This window comes from Panthera onca, chromosome D1, assembly GCF_046562875.1.
Source record: "Panthera onca isolate mPanOnc1 chromosome D1, mPanOnc1 haplotype 2, whole genome shotgun sequence".
Taxonomy (NCBI): domain Eukaryota; kingdom Metazoa; phylum Chordata; class Mammalia; order Carnivora; family Felidae; genus Panthera; species Panthera onca.
The window spans coordinates 99,062,305-99,075,261 of NC_138348.1; the positions used below are offsets into that span (position 1 = coordinate 99,062,305).

General features: G+C 43.8%; 1 protein-coding gene across 10 annotated transcripts in view; it reads right to left on the reverse strand.

The window, feature by feature from the left end:
• The window catches only part of KMT2A (lysine methyltransferase 2A), an 86,009-nt gene that overhangs the window by 5,526 nt on the left and 67,526 nt on the right, over positions 1-12,957 (reverse strand). For 6 of the 10 annotated variants that reach the window (XM_081790364.1, XM_081790363.1, XM_081790360.1 and 3 more), the window contains 4 exons: positions 1,715-1,889; positions 1,447-1,554; positions 650-733; positions 93-222 (listed from right to left, as the gene is read on the reverse strand). In XM_081790364.1, coding sequence (XP_081646490.1) covers positions 93-222; positions 650-733; positions 1,447-1,554; positions 1,715-1,889 — 497 coding nt within the window. Of the gene's footprint in view, positions 1-92; positions 223-649; positions 734-1,446; positions 1,555-1,710; positions 1,890-12,957 lie in introns of all 10 variants that reach the window. The other 4 variants (XM_060604888.3, XM_060604892.3, XM_060604891.3 and 1 more) reach the window with 1 other exon arrangement.

The following is a 12,957-nucleotide window of genomic DNA, read 5'->3' on the forward strand; positions in this document are numbered from 1 at the left end:
ATTTCTTTTGGGCTGTAGGGATCGTATTTGTAGTTGATGGCCCCTTTCCACATGCAACACCGGAAGCGGGCCGGTGAAAGCAGGCCACTCACCTTGCTGTCGTAATACTTCTCTCGCTTGTCAGTCTGGATGGAACGGATGACATTGCCAGCATACTCAATCACCATCTCACCCGCATCGATGTTTCTCTTACAGAAAAGACCCCGGCCGTGAATGGGAGACCTAGGGCATAAAGACGGAAAAGAGATCAGCCATGGATTTTGCAAATCTGGTTAACTGTGTGAACACATGAATAAATGACTAAAGCCTCCTGGTCTGTTAGTTCCCCAGGAAGGACAGACACTTGAAGAGAAAAAAAGAATCTGGACCCACTTGATTTGAGGAGTACATTCATTGTTTTAACAAACGGCCAAGGAAAGATTTCTTCCACTCTGTAACATACTAGAAGTAGCAGTATTTTAATGCTCACTATGTCAAGTTCCTTGTTCAACGCAAGGAAGTACAGGATCCCAGAACATCAGGTTCCATCAACAAGAGCGAGAAAAACCTCATTTAGTGAAGGAGGGGGGGGATCATTCCAGCATTTGGTTCCCTTTGACTTTGGAAAATAGTAAGTTTCATATAATTCTTTCTACAGTTTTAGCCATACCTGTAGACACCGACTGCCTCCTTAGAAGTCTTCTTTAAATGCCGGAAACGCATGGGCATTGGCAGGTCCATACTTGTTGCCCTCCTAAAGAGACAGGCATATTACTAATGAGTTCTCTTCAGGAGATAATCAGTTTTGAGTCTTGGATCAAAGGTTCCTAGAGAATATGACTGCACTGTTCTTTGTTCGGTGCCAAGCACAATAAGTGTCTTATAAAATTAGGCCTATAATTGGGGCGCCTGGGTGGCTCAGTGGGTTAAGCGGCCAACTTCGGCTCAGGTCACGATCTCACGGTCCGTGAGTTCGAGCCCCGCGTCGGGCTCTGTGCTGCCAGCTCAGAGCCTGGAGCCTGTTTCAGATTCTGTGTCTCCCTCTCTCTCTGCCCCTCCCCCGTTCATGCTCTGTCTCTCTCTGTCTCAAAAATAAATAAACGTTAAAAAAAAATTAGGCCTATAATATACATAGTACTTGACCACGGGGACTATGGTGGTACGTCCAAAGCTGACAGGGTATATACACTTTGGTTAAAGAAAATGAAAAACAGCCTCTTAGCGTTGTCTGGATTTCTCGTCTCCAACACATTTCTCTCTGTGCCAGCCCGCTTACTGCTACCTTACGCTTGATCTCAGCCAAAGGGCCAGGAAGCAATGCTGCTACCTTGACACAAACTGTATTTCATAGTCTTCTTAGATGTTGTCTGGGAAACTGTGATGCGAGCAAACCCGCACAGTGCCCTCAACAGCCGGAGTAGAGGGGAGCAAAGAGTGTTCCTAACGACCCTTCAACTCCAGACTTACCGAGCGGACTTCAGCTGTACCTCCTCCTCCTCCTCATCATTAGGGTTGTATTCGGGAGGCTGCCGATGTTTAGAAGCCAGGAAGTTAAACATGTCAAATGCTGACTTCCTGGAGCCAAAAGATGAAAACGTGTTGTAACAGAAAGGCTTTCACAGAAGCAGTGGACAGCTTTGACGCTGGAAATCTCAAAGGTCGCGTGGGAAAATAATGCCATCATACGTAAAAATATAGGGACCCGAACCTGCTTCCGCAAGAGAATGGAACTTGCCTCAGGTGAACTTCGGCCCTGGCCGAGCCATGAGGGTTCAGGGGAGGTTCGTTGGCCTCCTCCGGTTTGTGGAAACGGAATTTGTAATTCCTGCAGTGTTTGGCACCAGAGAGCTGCTCAATCAGGAACACGACCGCATCGTGAAGAATCCCCAGCATCCTCAAGCCGTTAACACCTGTCGGACAGAAGGCACCAGGGTAGTGAGGGCGCAGTCAACAGGAGACTGCCTGGTATTAAAGAAACGCTTGAGGGGCGCCTGGGTGGCTCAGTCGGTCGAGCGTCCGACTTTGGCTCAGGTCAGGATCTCACAGTTTGTGGGTTCCAGCCCCGCGTCGGGCTCTGGGTTGACAGCTCGGAGCCTGGAGCCTGCTTCGGATTCCGTGTCTCCCTCTCTCTCTGCCCCGCCCCTGCTCATGCTCTCTCTCTCTCTCAAAACTAAACAAACACTTAAAAAAATCAAAAGAGGGGCGCCTGGGTGGCTCGGTCGGTTGGGCGTCCGACTTCGGCTCAGGTCACGATCTCGCGGTCCGTGAGTTCGAGCCCCGCGTCGGGCTCTGTGCTGACAGCTCAGAGCCTGGAGCCTGTTTCGGATTCTGTGTCTCCCTCTCTCTCTGCCCCTCCCCTGTTCATGCTCTGTCTCTCTCTGTCTCAAAAAATAAATAAACGTTAAAAAAAAAAAAAATCAAAAGAAAAATGCTTGAGCTAGGGAAGAGCTCTGCCAGAGGCTGCTCGGGGGTGAACTGCATTAAAGACTAGCCAAGAATTAGCATTAACTAGCCATTAGGATGACACAGGCTCAGATCTACCAATATGGAAAATATTCACGATTGATTAAGTGAAAAACACACACACACACACACACACACACACACACACACACACACATACACCACCACACTGTTTTCTATGCTCTTATGTACACAGACAGGTTGTATGTGTTATTTCACTTCGTGGTCTTAATGCCCACATGAGGCAGGGGTCACCAGCTGCATTTTCAGGTCAGTAAATCTAGGCTCAGAGAATTTAAGCACCACACCCGAGGTCACTGCTAGTAGGACGAGCTCTGAACCTTGGACTGGAGAGCTTCAACCATGATCCCATTTTTGTTTATAGGTTAATGGGGTAACTGGGTTCTCTAACTTCACACTCACATAGATACTTCCCTAAAATTTAAAAGAATGGCTAGCAATAAGCCCCTAGCACGGAACTCTCTTTTGCTGTTGTTATAGTGAGCGTATGGAGTAGTACAGTACTCTTGAGAGGTGCTTACTCACTTAGTCTCATGACATTAATGAGCATTTCTGATTTTAGTTTACAAAAATTACATTTACCAGTTTTTAAATTTTTTTTTTTAACGTTTACTTATTTTTGAGACAGAGAGAGACAGAGCATGAATGGGGGGAGGGTCAGAGAGAGAGGGAGACAGAATCAGCAGGCTCCAGGCTCTGAGGTGTCAGCACAGAGCCCGACGCGGGGCTCGAACTCACGGACCGCAAGATCACGACCTGAGCCGAAGTCAGACGCTCAACCGACTGAGCCACCCAGGTGCCCCTACACTTACTAGTTTTTTAATGTTTATTTTTGACAGAGAGAGAGAGAGAGAGAGAGAGAGAGAGAGAGAGAATGAGTAGGGGAGGGGCACAGAGAATCCAAAGCGTGCTCTGTACTGAGAGCAGAGACCCTGATGCAGGGCTTGAACTCAGACTGTGAGATCATGACCTGAGCTGGTCAGACGCTTAACCGACGGAGCCATCCAGGTGCCATTATAAAAATAACATTTATATAAGTTGTGGGCATGGATGGTGAAAGTCCTTCTGAACTGTCTCCTTGCATTAAAGGGATGGGGCAATTCCACTACTTTGACACTAGAAATAGCTAATGTTGGGGGCGCCTGGCTGGCCCAGTCAGTAGAGCATGTGACTCTTGATCTCGGGGTTGTTAAGTTCGAGCCCCACGTTGGGTGTGGAGATTACTTAAAAGTAAAATCTTTAAAAAAAAAATCTTATATATATATTTACTTTGAGAGACTGAGCACCTGACATCAGGCTCCATCTTAGGACATCAAGATCACTACTTGAGCCAGTATCATAACCGGCTGAGCCACCCAGGAGCCCCAAAATAGCCAATATTCTTTACATTTTTATAAAGTCAACAATATTCTTTCGTCGCAATATTGTTTTTGGTATTATTAACAGATATCAAGACAAGGGTGTCTGTTGTGCTAGGATCACACGCACAATTCCAACAGTCACACCCTGTGTGCTATGAAGCATGTTTAGAGATGCAACCTCAGTGTAATTTGGGGACTGATAGTCATGCCTGGGAGGCTATCTGGGTTTATATGTTGACAAGGATTACTTCTGGGGGATGGGACCCTGTCTACCTTTTACTTTGTTCTTGCGGTTGCTTTTTCATATTTTAAAATTCTTCTATGTCCCTGATAATTTTTTGAGAAGAGTGGAAAGTTACTATTAGTTGCCTGATTCTTATTTCACTTAAGAGAATTTCTAAGGGAGATCATTTGGTTTCGATGCAAGTAGAAGGTTCAGTCTTCAGCCACATTCTTTGGACACAACTGTGTTCCAGTTAGAATTCAACCTAAGTATACAACTCAAGCCTCCAATAGAAGAGCTTATAAGCCAATTAAGACAATGGCAAACATCTTTCTTTTCCCCACACAACACTGATTTTCCCCAAGAATTTTTTCCTAGGAGTTTTAGATTGTTGTGGATTCCTAGGCAGAAAAAGACACTGGAAAAACATACTTATTTCCATAGAAAGTTCATTTTTATACTTAGACTGAGTGTTCAACTCTACTTTCACTGGAGGGCTTAAAGCGAGATTAAATACTGTGTCAGTAATGGGGAGAACAAAGATGAATTTGAACAAAGAATGGCCCCCATTCTCAAGCTCTTGGCAGAGAGAGGCCAACAGGTACCCAAGTCACACGCTGTGAAAGTATCCAAATAAAGGTACAGTATAAAACCCCACGGGAGCAATCTCTTCTGTTGTGGACGATTCATTCACTCGTGCAACAAATATTTCCTGAGCACCTACTATATCCCACATTTTCTTTCCATCGTTCTGCTGTGCCAGACACAGCCTGGGAATACAGAGGTGAACGAGACAGGCAAACACCTGTATTTATGGAGCTCTTATTTCATGGAAGAGACAGACAATAAACACATCAAAGGAATTCCCACTTTAGGGCTTTTCTCTGTGCTGTTTCTTCTGCATTGAGGGCTTTTACTCTACTTGTCGCATGACTCGCTCCTTCTTGTCATCACTCAGGCCTCAGCTTTATTTAATGTCATCTCTTCAAGAAACTCCTCTCCTGACCACTCTATCTAGAGGAGGCTCCCTGCCACCAGCTACCCACCCTGTGCCCTTGATTTCATTCTTCAGAGTACTTATCTCTGCCACTAGATATAAAGTCGTGAGGCAAGGACCCCGTTGTGAAGGGGTCAATGGATTGGAAACCCTGGAGGGCAGGCCTGAGTCTGCTTCTACTCAGCACTTATATCCTAAGTGTCCCACATGAAGCCAGGCACATTCAAGCGTTCAGTAATATTTTTAAATAACCAGCATTTAAGGGCTGAACACTTTATTCTACAGTTAGTAGGCAACCAAAGAAGCTTCTGAGGTACTTCTGGGGACACTGAGGATTCACCACCAGGAGGAGACGGGAGACTCAGGGACCATTTCGAAGGCTTTTTGAGATTACTGGTGAGAGAATGACAAAGGCTATTCCCGAGGAAAGAAGGAGACAGAAGAAGGGAACATGACTCATACTTCTGGGGTAGAGTCAACGGCAGCGACCAACTGGATGTGAATGGTGAGGGAAAGGAAAAAAGTCAAGATTTACTGGACTCTTTTGGCTTGAGATACGAGGGATGGTAGGAAGACTGGATGAATCACAGGAGTGTAATGTGAGAGGGTGAGAATGGCCGCACAAGCCTAGCACGAGGGTAGAGGGAGGGGCAGAGGCTGAGAACCTAGGAGAATCCGAACTCTTTTTGTCTTTGCTTTTTCTTTTTCTCTTATATACAGTATTACATTAGTTTCAAGCATGTCACGTAATGATTCGACAATTCTATACGCTACTCAATGCTCAGAAGATCTTTGTAAAAGTTTATTTGCCATCTGCTTTTTTAACAACTGCACTTGAATTAACTCTTTGTTAAAGATTTAGAAAAGTGATATCCACTCATGGAAATAAAGTGAAACAGTACAGGAAGTCCAAGTTGCCCATTTGAATTCCCCAGGTGACACTCTGAGGCAACCATTCTATACACTGAGACGGAGTACGCGTGTGTGGATATGTGGGTGCATAGCATGAACGTATCTAAAGGGAGTCATGATCCTACCGGATACATACGGTTACAACCAGCCCCTTCCAATTAATTTACTTTGGACCTCTTTCTAAATTCTCCCGTTGAGGAGTATTTGGCTTGCTGCCTCTAGTTTTTTGCTAACACATGTTGGAATGAACACCCTCGTACATTTTTTCTTTTAAAGTCTCTTCCCAATCTCCCCTCTCCCAGTCCACCCTCGTACATATTTTTTAAGTTTATTTCTTTTGAGAGAAACAGAGACAGAGACAGAGACAGAGACAGCGTGAACGGGGGAGGGGCAGAGAGGGAGAGAGAACCCCAAGCACTGTCAGTGCAGAGCCTCAGGCGGGGCTCAAACTCACCAGCCACGAGACCACGATCTGAGCAGAAACCAAGAGTCAGGCGCTTACCCCGCTGAGCCTAACTTAAGGATGCTTAACCTACCCTCATACATTTTTCATGACTTGGCTGAGACTACCTAGAGGATACTTTCCTAGAAGCGGAATTGTTGGATGGAGGGGCAAATGAGTCGAAAATTTTCATAGCCGTTGCTCAACCGCGCCTCCAATCAGCTGTATTCATAATTTATGTATCTGCCATTAATGTAAGAGAGAGCCTGTCTCCTCCGTCTTTATCTAGATCATCTCCAAGTTCTGAATCTTTGTTACTAAATCTGTGAATAAAATAGTTGGGGCTCCTGGTTAGCTCAGTTGGTTAAGCATCTGACTCTGGATTTCGGCTCGGGTCACGATCTCGTGGTTTGTGGGTTTGAGCCCCGCGCCGGGCTTTCGGCTAGCAGTGTGGAGCCTGCCTGTGATTCTCTCTCTCCCTCTCTCCCTGCCCCTCCCCTGCTCGTGCTCTCTCTCTCTCTCTCTCTCTCTCTCAAAATAAAAACGTAAAAGCCTGTTAAGAAAATAGTTAATCATTTTTTATTTATTTTTAATTTTTTTAAGTTTATGTATTTATTTTTGAATAAATAATTCAGGAGGATATCTGTAACGAAAAGACAGCCAATAACAAGTGTTGACAAGGATATAGGTATTGGATCCATCAAAGATTGCTGGTGTAAAATGGTGTAGCTACTCAAAAAACAATCTAGCAGTTCCTCAAAGTTTAATTTTTCTTTCTTTCTTTCTTTTCTTTTTAAAAAAATATTTATTTATTTTTATTTTTTTATTAAAAAAAAATTTTTTTTTTAACGCTTATTTATTTTTGAGACAGAGAGAGACAGAGCATGAACGGGGGAGGGACAGAGAGAGGGACACACAGAATCTGAAACAGGCTCCAGGCTCTGAGCTGTCAGCACAGAGCCCGACGCGGGGCTTGAACTCACGGACCGCGAGATCGTGACCTGAGCCGAAGTCGGCCGCTTAACCGACTGAGCCACCCAGGCGCCCCAAAAATATTTATTTTTGAAAGAGCGAGAGAGACAGAGTGTGAGTGGGGGAGGGGCAGAGAGAGGGGGAGACACAGAATCAGAAGCCGGCTCTGAGCTGTCAGCACAGAGCCTGACATGGGGCTCAAACTCACAAACCACGAGATCGTGACCTGAGCTGAAGTCAAGTCGCTCAACTGACTGAGCCGCCCAGGTGCCCCAGTTCCTCAAAATATAAACATAGAGTCACCACATGACCCAGCAATTCCACGCCTCGGTATATATCCAAGAGAAATAAAAACACGTCTATACATGGTGCACCTTGGTGGCTCAGTCAGTTAAGCGTCTGAAACTGATTTCAGCTTGGCTCATGATCTTACGGTTCAGGGGTTCAGAAGGTGGAAAAACACCCAATGTCCCTCAGCTGATGAATGGATAAACGACATATGGTATATCCACAAAATGGAGTATTCGTTGGCAATATAAAGGAATGAAGAACTAATAAAAGACACGTACTGACCAACCCACAGAGAATACTATATCCAATAGTGAAAGATTGAAAGCTTTCCCTCCAAGGTCATGAATGAAGCAAGGATGCCCACTTTCACCACTTCTATTAAGTAAAAAAAAGAAATAAAAGTCACCTAAATTGGAAAGGAAGAAGTAAGGTTATCTCTGTTTGCAGAGGATATGATCTTATATGTAGAAAACTCTAATGATACCGCAAAACACTTGTTAAAATAAGTGAATTCATCAAAGTAATAGGATAAAGTCAACACACAAAAATCAGTTGAGTTTCTATACACAAACCACGAACAGCCTGAAAAGGAAATTACAAAACGATTCTATTTACAATAGCATCACAAAGAAAAAAGGACGTACAAACTAACTTAATCAAGGAGGTGAAAGACTTGTACAATGAAAACTACAAAACACTGCTAAAAGAAATTAAAGACCTAAATAAAAGGAAACATATCTCGTGTTCATGGGTTAGAAGACTTAATACTGTTAAAATGTCAATACTACCAAAGTGATCTACAGATTCCGTGCAATTTCTATCAACATCCCAATAACATTTTTTTGCAAAAATAGAAAAGCTCATCTTAAAATTCATACGGAATCTGAGGGGATCCTGAGTAGCCAAAATAATCCTGAGAAAGAACAAAACCGGAGAACTCCAAATTTCCTGCTTTCAAAGTTTATCACAGATGTACAGTAATTAATCAAAACAGTGTGGTACTGGCATAAAGACAGACATACAGACTAATGGAATAGAACTGAGTCTAGTAATAAACCGCTGCATATCTGGTCACATGCCTTTTTTTTAAAAAGATTTTATTTTTAAGTAATGTGCACACCCAACACGGGGCTCAAACTCACAACTCTGAGATCAAGAGTCACATGTTCCCCTGACTGAGCCAGCCAGGAGCCCCTGGTCACATGAGTTTTGACCACGGTGCCAAGACCATTTAATGGGGGAAAAGACAGTCTTTTCAACAAGTGATGCTAGGAAAACCAGGTATCCACATGCAATAGAATGCAGTTGACCCTCACTTCATACCATATATGAAAATATACTATTACCTCCCCCCCAAAGCTAGTCTTCGATGATTTCTCTGAATTGTCTCAAATCTTTTCCGTAAGGATAATGGTCTTTATTTGGCATATTCGGTAAATTAAGATGTATAAATAAATAACATTACTTGTATACATATAAATAACTGTATTTATCTACATACATATAAGTAGTCAATAATGTCAGGTCCCTTTTTAAAAAAATGTTTTAGGGGCGCCTGGGTAGCTCAGTCGGTTAAGCGGCCGACTTCGGCTCAGGTCACGATCTCGCGGTCCGTGAGTTCGAGCCCCGCGTCGGGCTCTGTGCTGACAGCTCAGAGCCTGGAGCCTGTTTCAGATGCTGTGTCTCCCTCTCTCTGACCCTCCCCCGTTCATGCTCTGTCTCTCTCTGTCTCAAAAATAAATAAACATTAAAAAAAAAAATTAAAAAAAAAAAAAAAAGATGTTTTATGGGGTGCCTGGGTGGCTCAGTCGGTTGAGCGTCCGACTTCGGCTCAGGTCATGATCTCGCGGTCCGTGGGTTCAAGCCCCGCGTCAGGCTCTGTGCTGACTGCTCAGACCCTGGAGCCTGTTTTGGATTCTGTGTCCCCCTCTCTCTCTGCCCCTCCCCCGTTCATGCTCTGTCTCTCTCTGTCTCAAAAATAAATAAACGTTAAAAAAAAAAAAAAAATTAAAAAAAAAAAATGTTTTGTTTGAGTATAGTTGACACAACATGTTAATTAATCCTCACTATAAATTTTGAAGGTCACATTAAAATTCCTTTTTCTTTTTTTAAAAATTTTTTAATGTTTATTTTTGAGAGAAAGAAAGAAAAAGAGTGCGAGAGGGGGAGGGGCAGAGAAAGAGAGGGAGACACAGAATCCAAAGCAGGCTCCAGGCTCCAAGCTGTCAGCACAGAGCCTAACATGGGGCTTGAACTCAAGAACTACAAGATCATGAACCGAGCCGAAGTTGGGACGCTTAACTGACTGAGCCACCCAAGCACCCCTCCTTTTTATTTTTCTTTCATGTTTTTATTTATTTTTAAGAGAGAGCGAGCGAGCATGAGTGGGGGAGAGGCAGGGAGAGGGAAGGCAGAGGATCTGAAGCACTCACAGCAGACAGCCCTATGTGGGGCTTGAACTCAGGAACTCGCGATCATGACCTGAGCGAAAGTCGAACTCTCAACTAAGTGAGCCACCCAGGTGTCCCAATATTCCCTTTTAGATAAGGATATTGAGACTCAGAGAAGTCAATTAGCTTGCACTCAGTGGAATGTTGATAGCAAAAGGGCAGAAATGTGGCTTGTACTCAGTTTTTTCTCCCTCCAAAGTACATGGTTTCTTACCACCATTCCATGTGGCAGTAAAAGACTTGGATAAATCAAAGGAAATTCTGTCCTTTTGGCCAGAACAAAGGGCTGGCTACTCAGTTTGACACTGCGAACAAAGTTCAGAATGCTGGCTTACTCCAGGAGTAGGATTTTATACATATCATAAGTAATCAGTTCAAAATGACTACTGGGAGAGGCAAAGTACAAATTTAACTACAGTTCCACCCAAAGACCACCGCAGTTGGGCACGGGACCAACAAATCATATTTTCTTGCCCCCCAAATATCTCCCTCACAAATCTAAATATATATATAGTAAATTATCTCTCTCATTAATATCTACATTGTAGAGACATATTTGCCCCCAAATATCTCCCTCACAAATATATCTATATCTAATCTATCTCTATCTCTATACATAGATATGTATATTATAAATCATCTGTCTGATTAATATCTAGAATGTAGAGACAACTTTTAAAACTCAACCATAACAATAATAACAACAGGGGCACCTGGGTGGCTCAGTCGGTTGGGAGTCTGACTTCAGCTCAGGTCATGATCATGCAGTTCGTTGAGTTCGAGCTCTGTGCTGACAGCTCAGAGCCTGGAACCTGCTTCAAATTCCGTGTCTCCCTCTCTCTCTGCCTCTCTCCCTCTCGCACTCTGTCCGTCTCCCTCTCTCTCTCAAAAATAAATAAACATTAAACAACAACAACAACAACAAAGCCTGATTAAGAAACAAGCAAAGGCCTTAAACAGAAGCCTTCATTTTTTCCAAAGAAGACCTACAAATAGCCAATAAGCCCATGTAAAGATGCTCAACATCACGAATCATTAGGGAAATGTAAATCGAAACTATAATGAGATACCATTTCACATCGCTTTAGCTGGCTTCTATCAAAAAAAAGAGGAGGTGAAGAGATTGGAACCCTCGGGCACTGCTGGTGGGCATGTAAAATGGTGCAGCCACTGGGGCAACTAGTATGGTGCTTCCTTAAAAAATTAAAAATGGGGGGCGCCTGGGTGGCTCAGTCGGTTGGGCATCCGACTTCAGCTCAGGTCACGATCTCGCGGTCCGCGAGTTCGAGCCCCGCGGCGGGCTCTGTGCTGACCGCTCAGAGCCTGGAGCCTGTTTCCGATTCTGTGTCTCCCTCTCTCTCTGCCCCTCCCCCGTTCATGCTCTGTCTCTCTCTGTCTCAAAAATAAATAAATGTTAAAAAAAATTAAAAAAAAAAATTAAAAATGGAATTACCATTAAAAAAAAAACCAAAAAACAATGATCCAGCAATTCAACTTCTGGGTATATGCCTCCCGGAAATGGAAAGCAAGGTCTTTTTTTTTTTTTTTTTTTTTTTAAATAGGAACTATTTTATTTATTTGTTTATTGATTTTTTTTTTTTAATTTTTTTTTTCAACGTTTTTTTATTTATTTGTGGGACAGAGAGAGACAGAGCATGAACGGGGGAGGGACAGAGAGAGAGGGAGACACAGAATCGGAAACAGGCTCCAGGCTCTGAGCCATCAGCCCAGAGCCTGACGCGGGGCTCGAACTCACGGACCGTGAGATCGTGACCTGGCTGAAGTCGGACGCTTAACCGACTGCGCCACCCAGGCGCCCCTGTTTATTGATTTTTTGAGAGAGGGCATGAGCAGGGGAGAGGGGCAGAGAGAGGAGAGAGAGAATCTTGAGCAGACTCCGCAACCAGGGTGGAGCCTGCTGCGGGGCTCAATCCCACGACCCTGGGATCATGACCTGAGCCAAAACCAAGAGTTGGACGCTTAACTGACTGAGCCCCGCAGGGGCCCTGGACAGTAGGGTCTTGAATAGATATCTATACACCCACATTCACAGCAGAACGATTCACAATGGCTAAAATGTGGAAGCAACAGGTATCCGTGGATGGGTGAATCAATCAGCAAACGGTGACATATAAATACAGTGAAATATTATTCAGCCTTAAAAAGGAAGGAAATTTTGCACTCTGCTACAGCATGGATGAATCTTGAGGGCATAATGCTAAGTGAGATGAGCCAGTCCACTTATCATATAATTCCATTTACATGAGGTACTGAAAGTAATCAAAATCCATACAGACAGAAAGGAGAATGGTGGTTGCCGGGGGCGGGAGACAATGGGGAAAGGGGAGTTTCAGTTTCACAAGAAGAAAAGTTATGGGATGGATGGATGGTTGCACAACGTGAATACATTTAACACCAGTGAATTGTACACTTAAAAATGGGTTACCCTGGAAAAAAATAAGGTTAAATTGGTAAATTTATGTTATGTGAATTTTACCTCAATAAAAAAATTCATCTGTTTAAAAAAAAAAAAAAAAAGAAAGAAAACAATGGAGCTCCTGGGTGGCTCGGTCGGTTAAGCATCCAACTTTGGCTCAGGTCACCATCTTGTGGTTCCTGAGTTCAAGCCCTGTATTGGGCTTGTTGCCAGCGTGGAGCCTGCTTCAGATCCTCTGTCCCTCTCTCTCTCTGCCCCTCCCCCGCTCACTTGTGCACGCGCGCGTGCTCTCTCAAAAATAAGCATAAGAAAAAAGAAAAAGAATACAATAAAGTACTGATGCAACATTACAGCAGAGAGAAAGCTTGAAAGCATTATGTTAAATCAAAGAATCCAGAGGCGTCTGGGT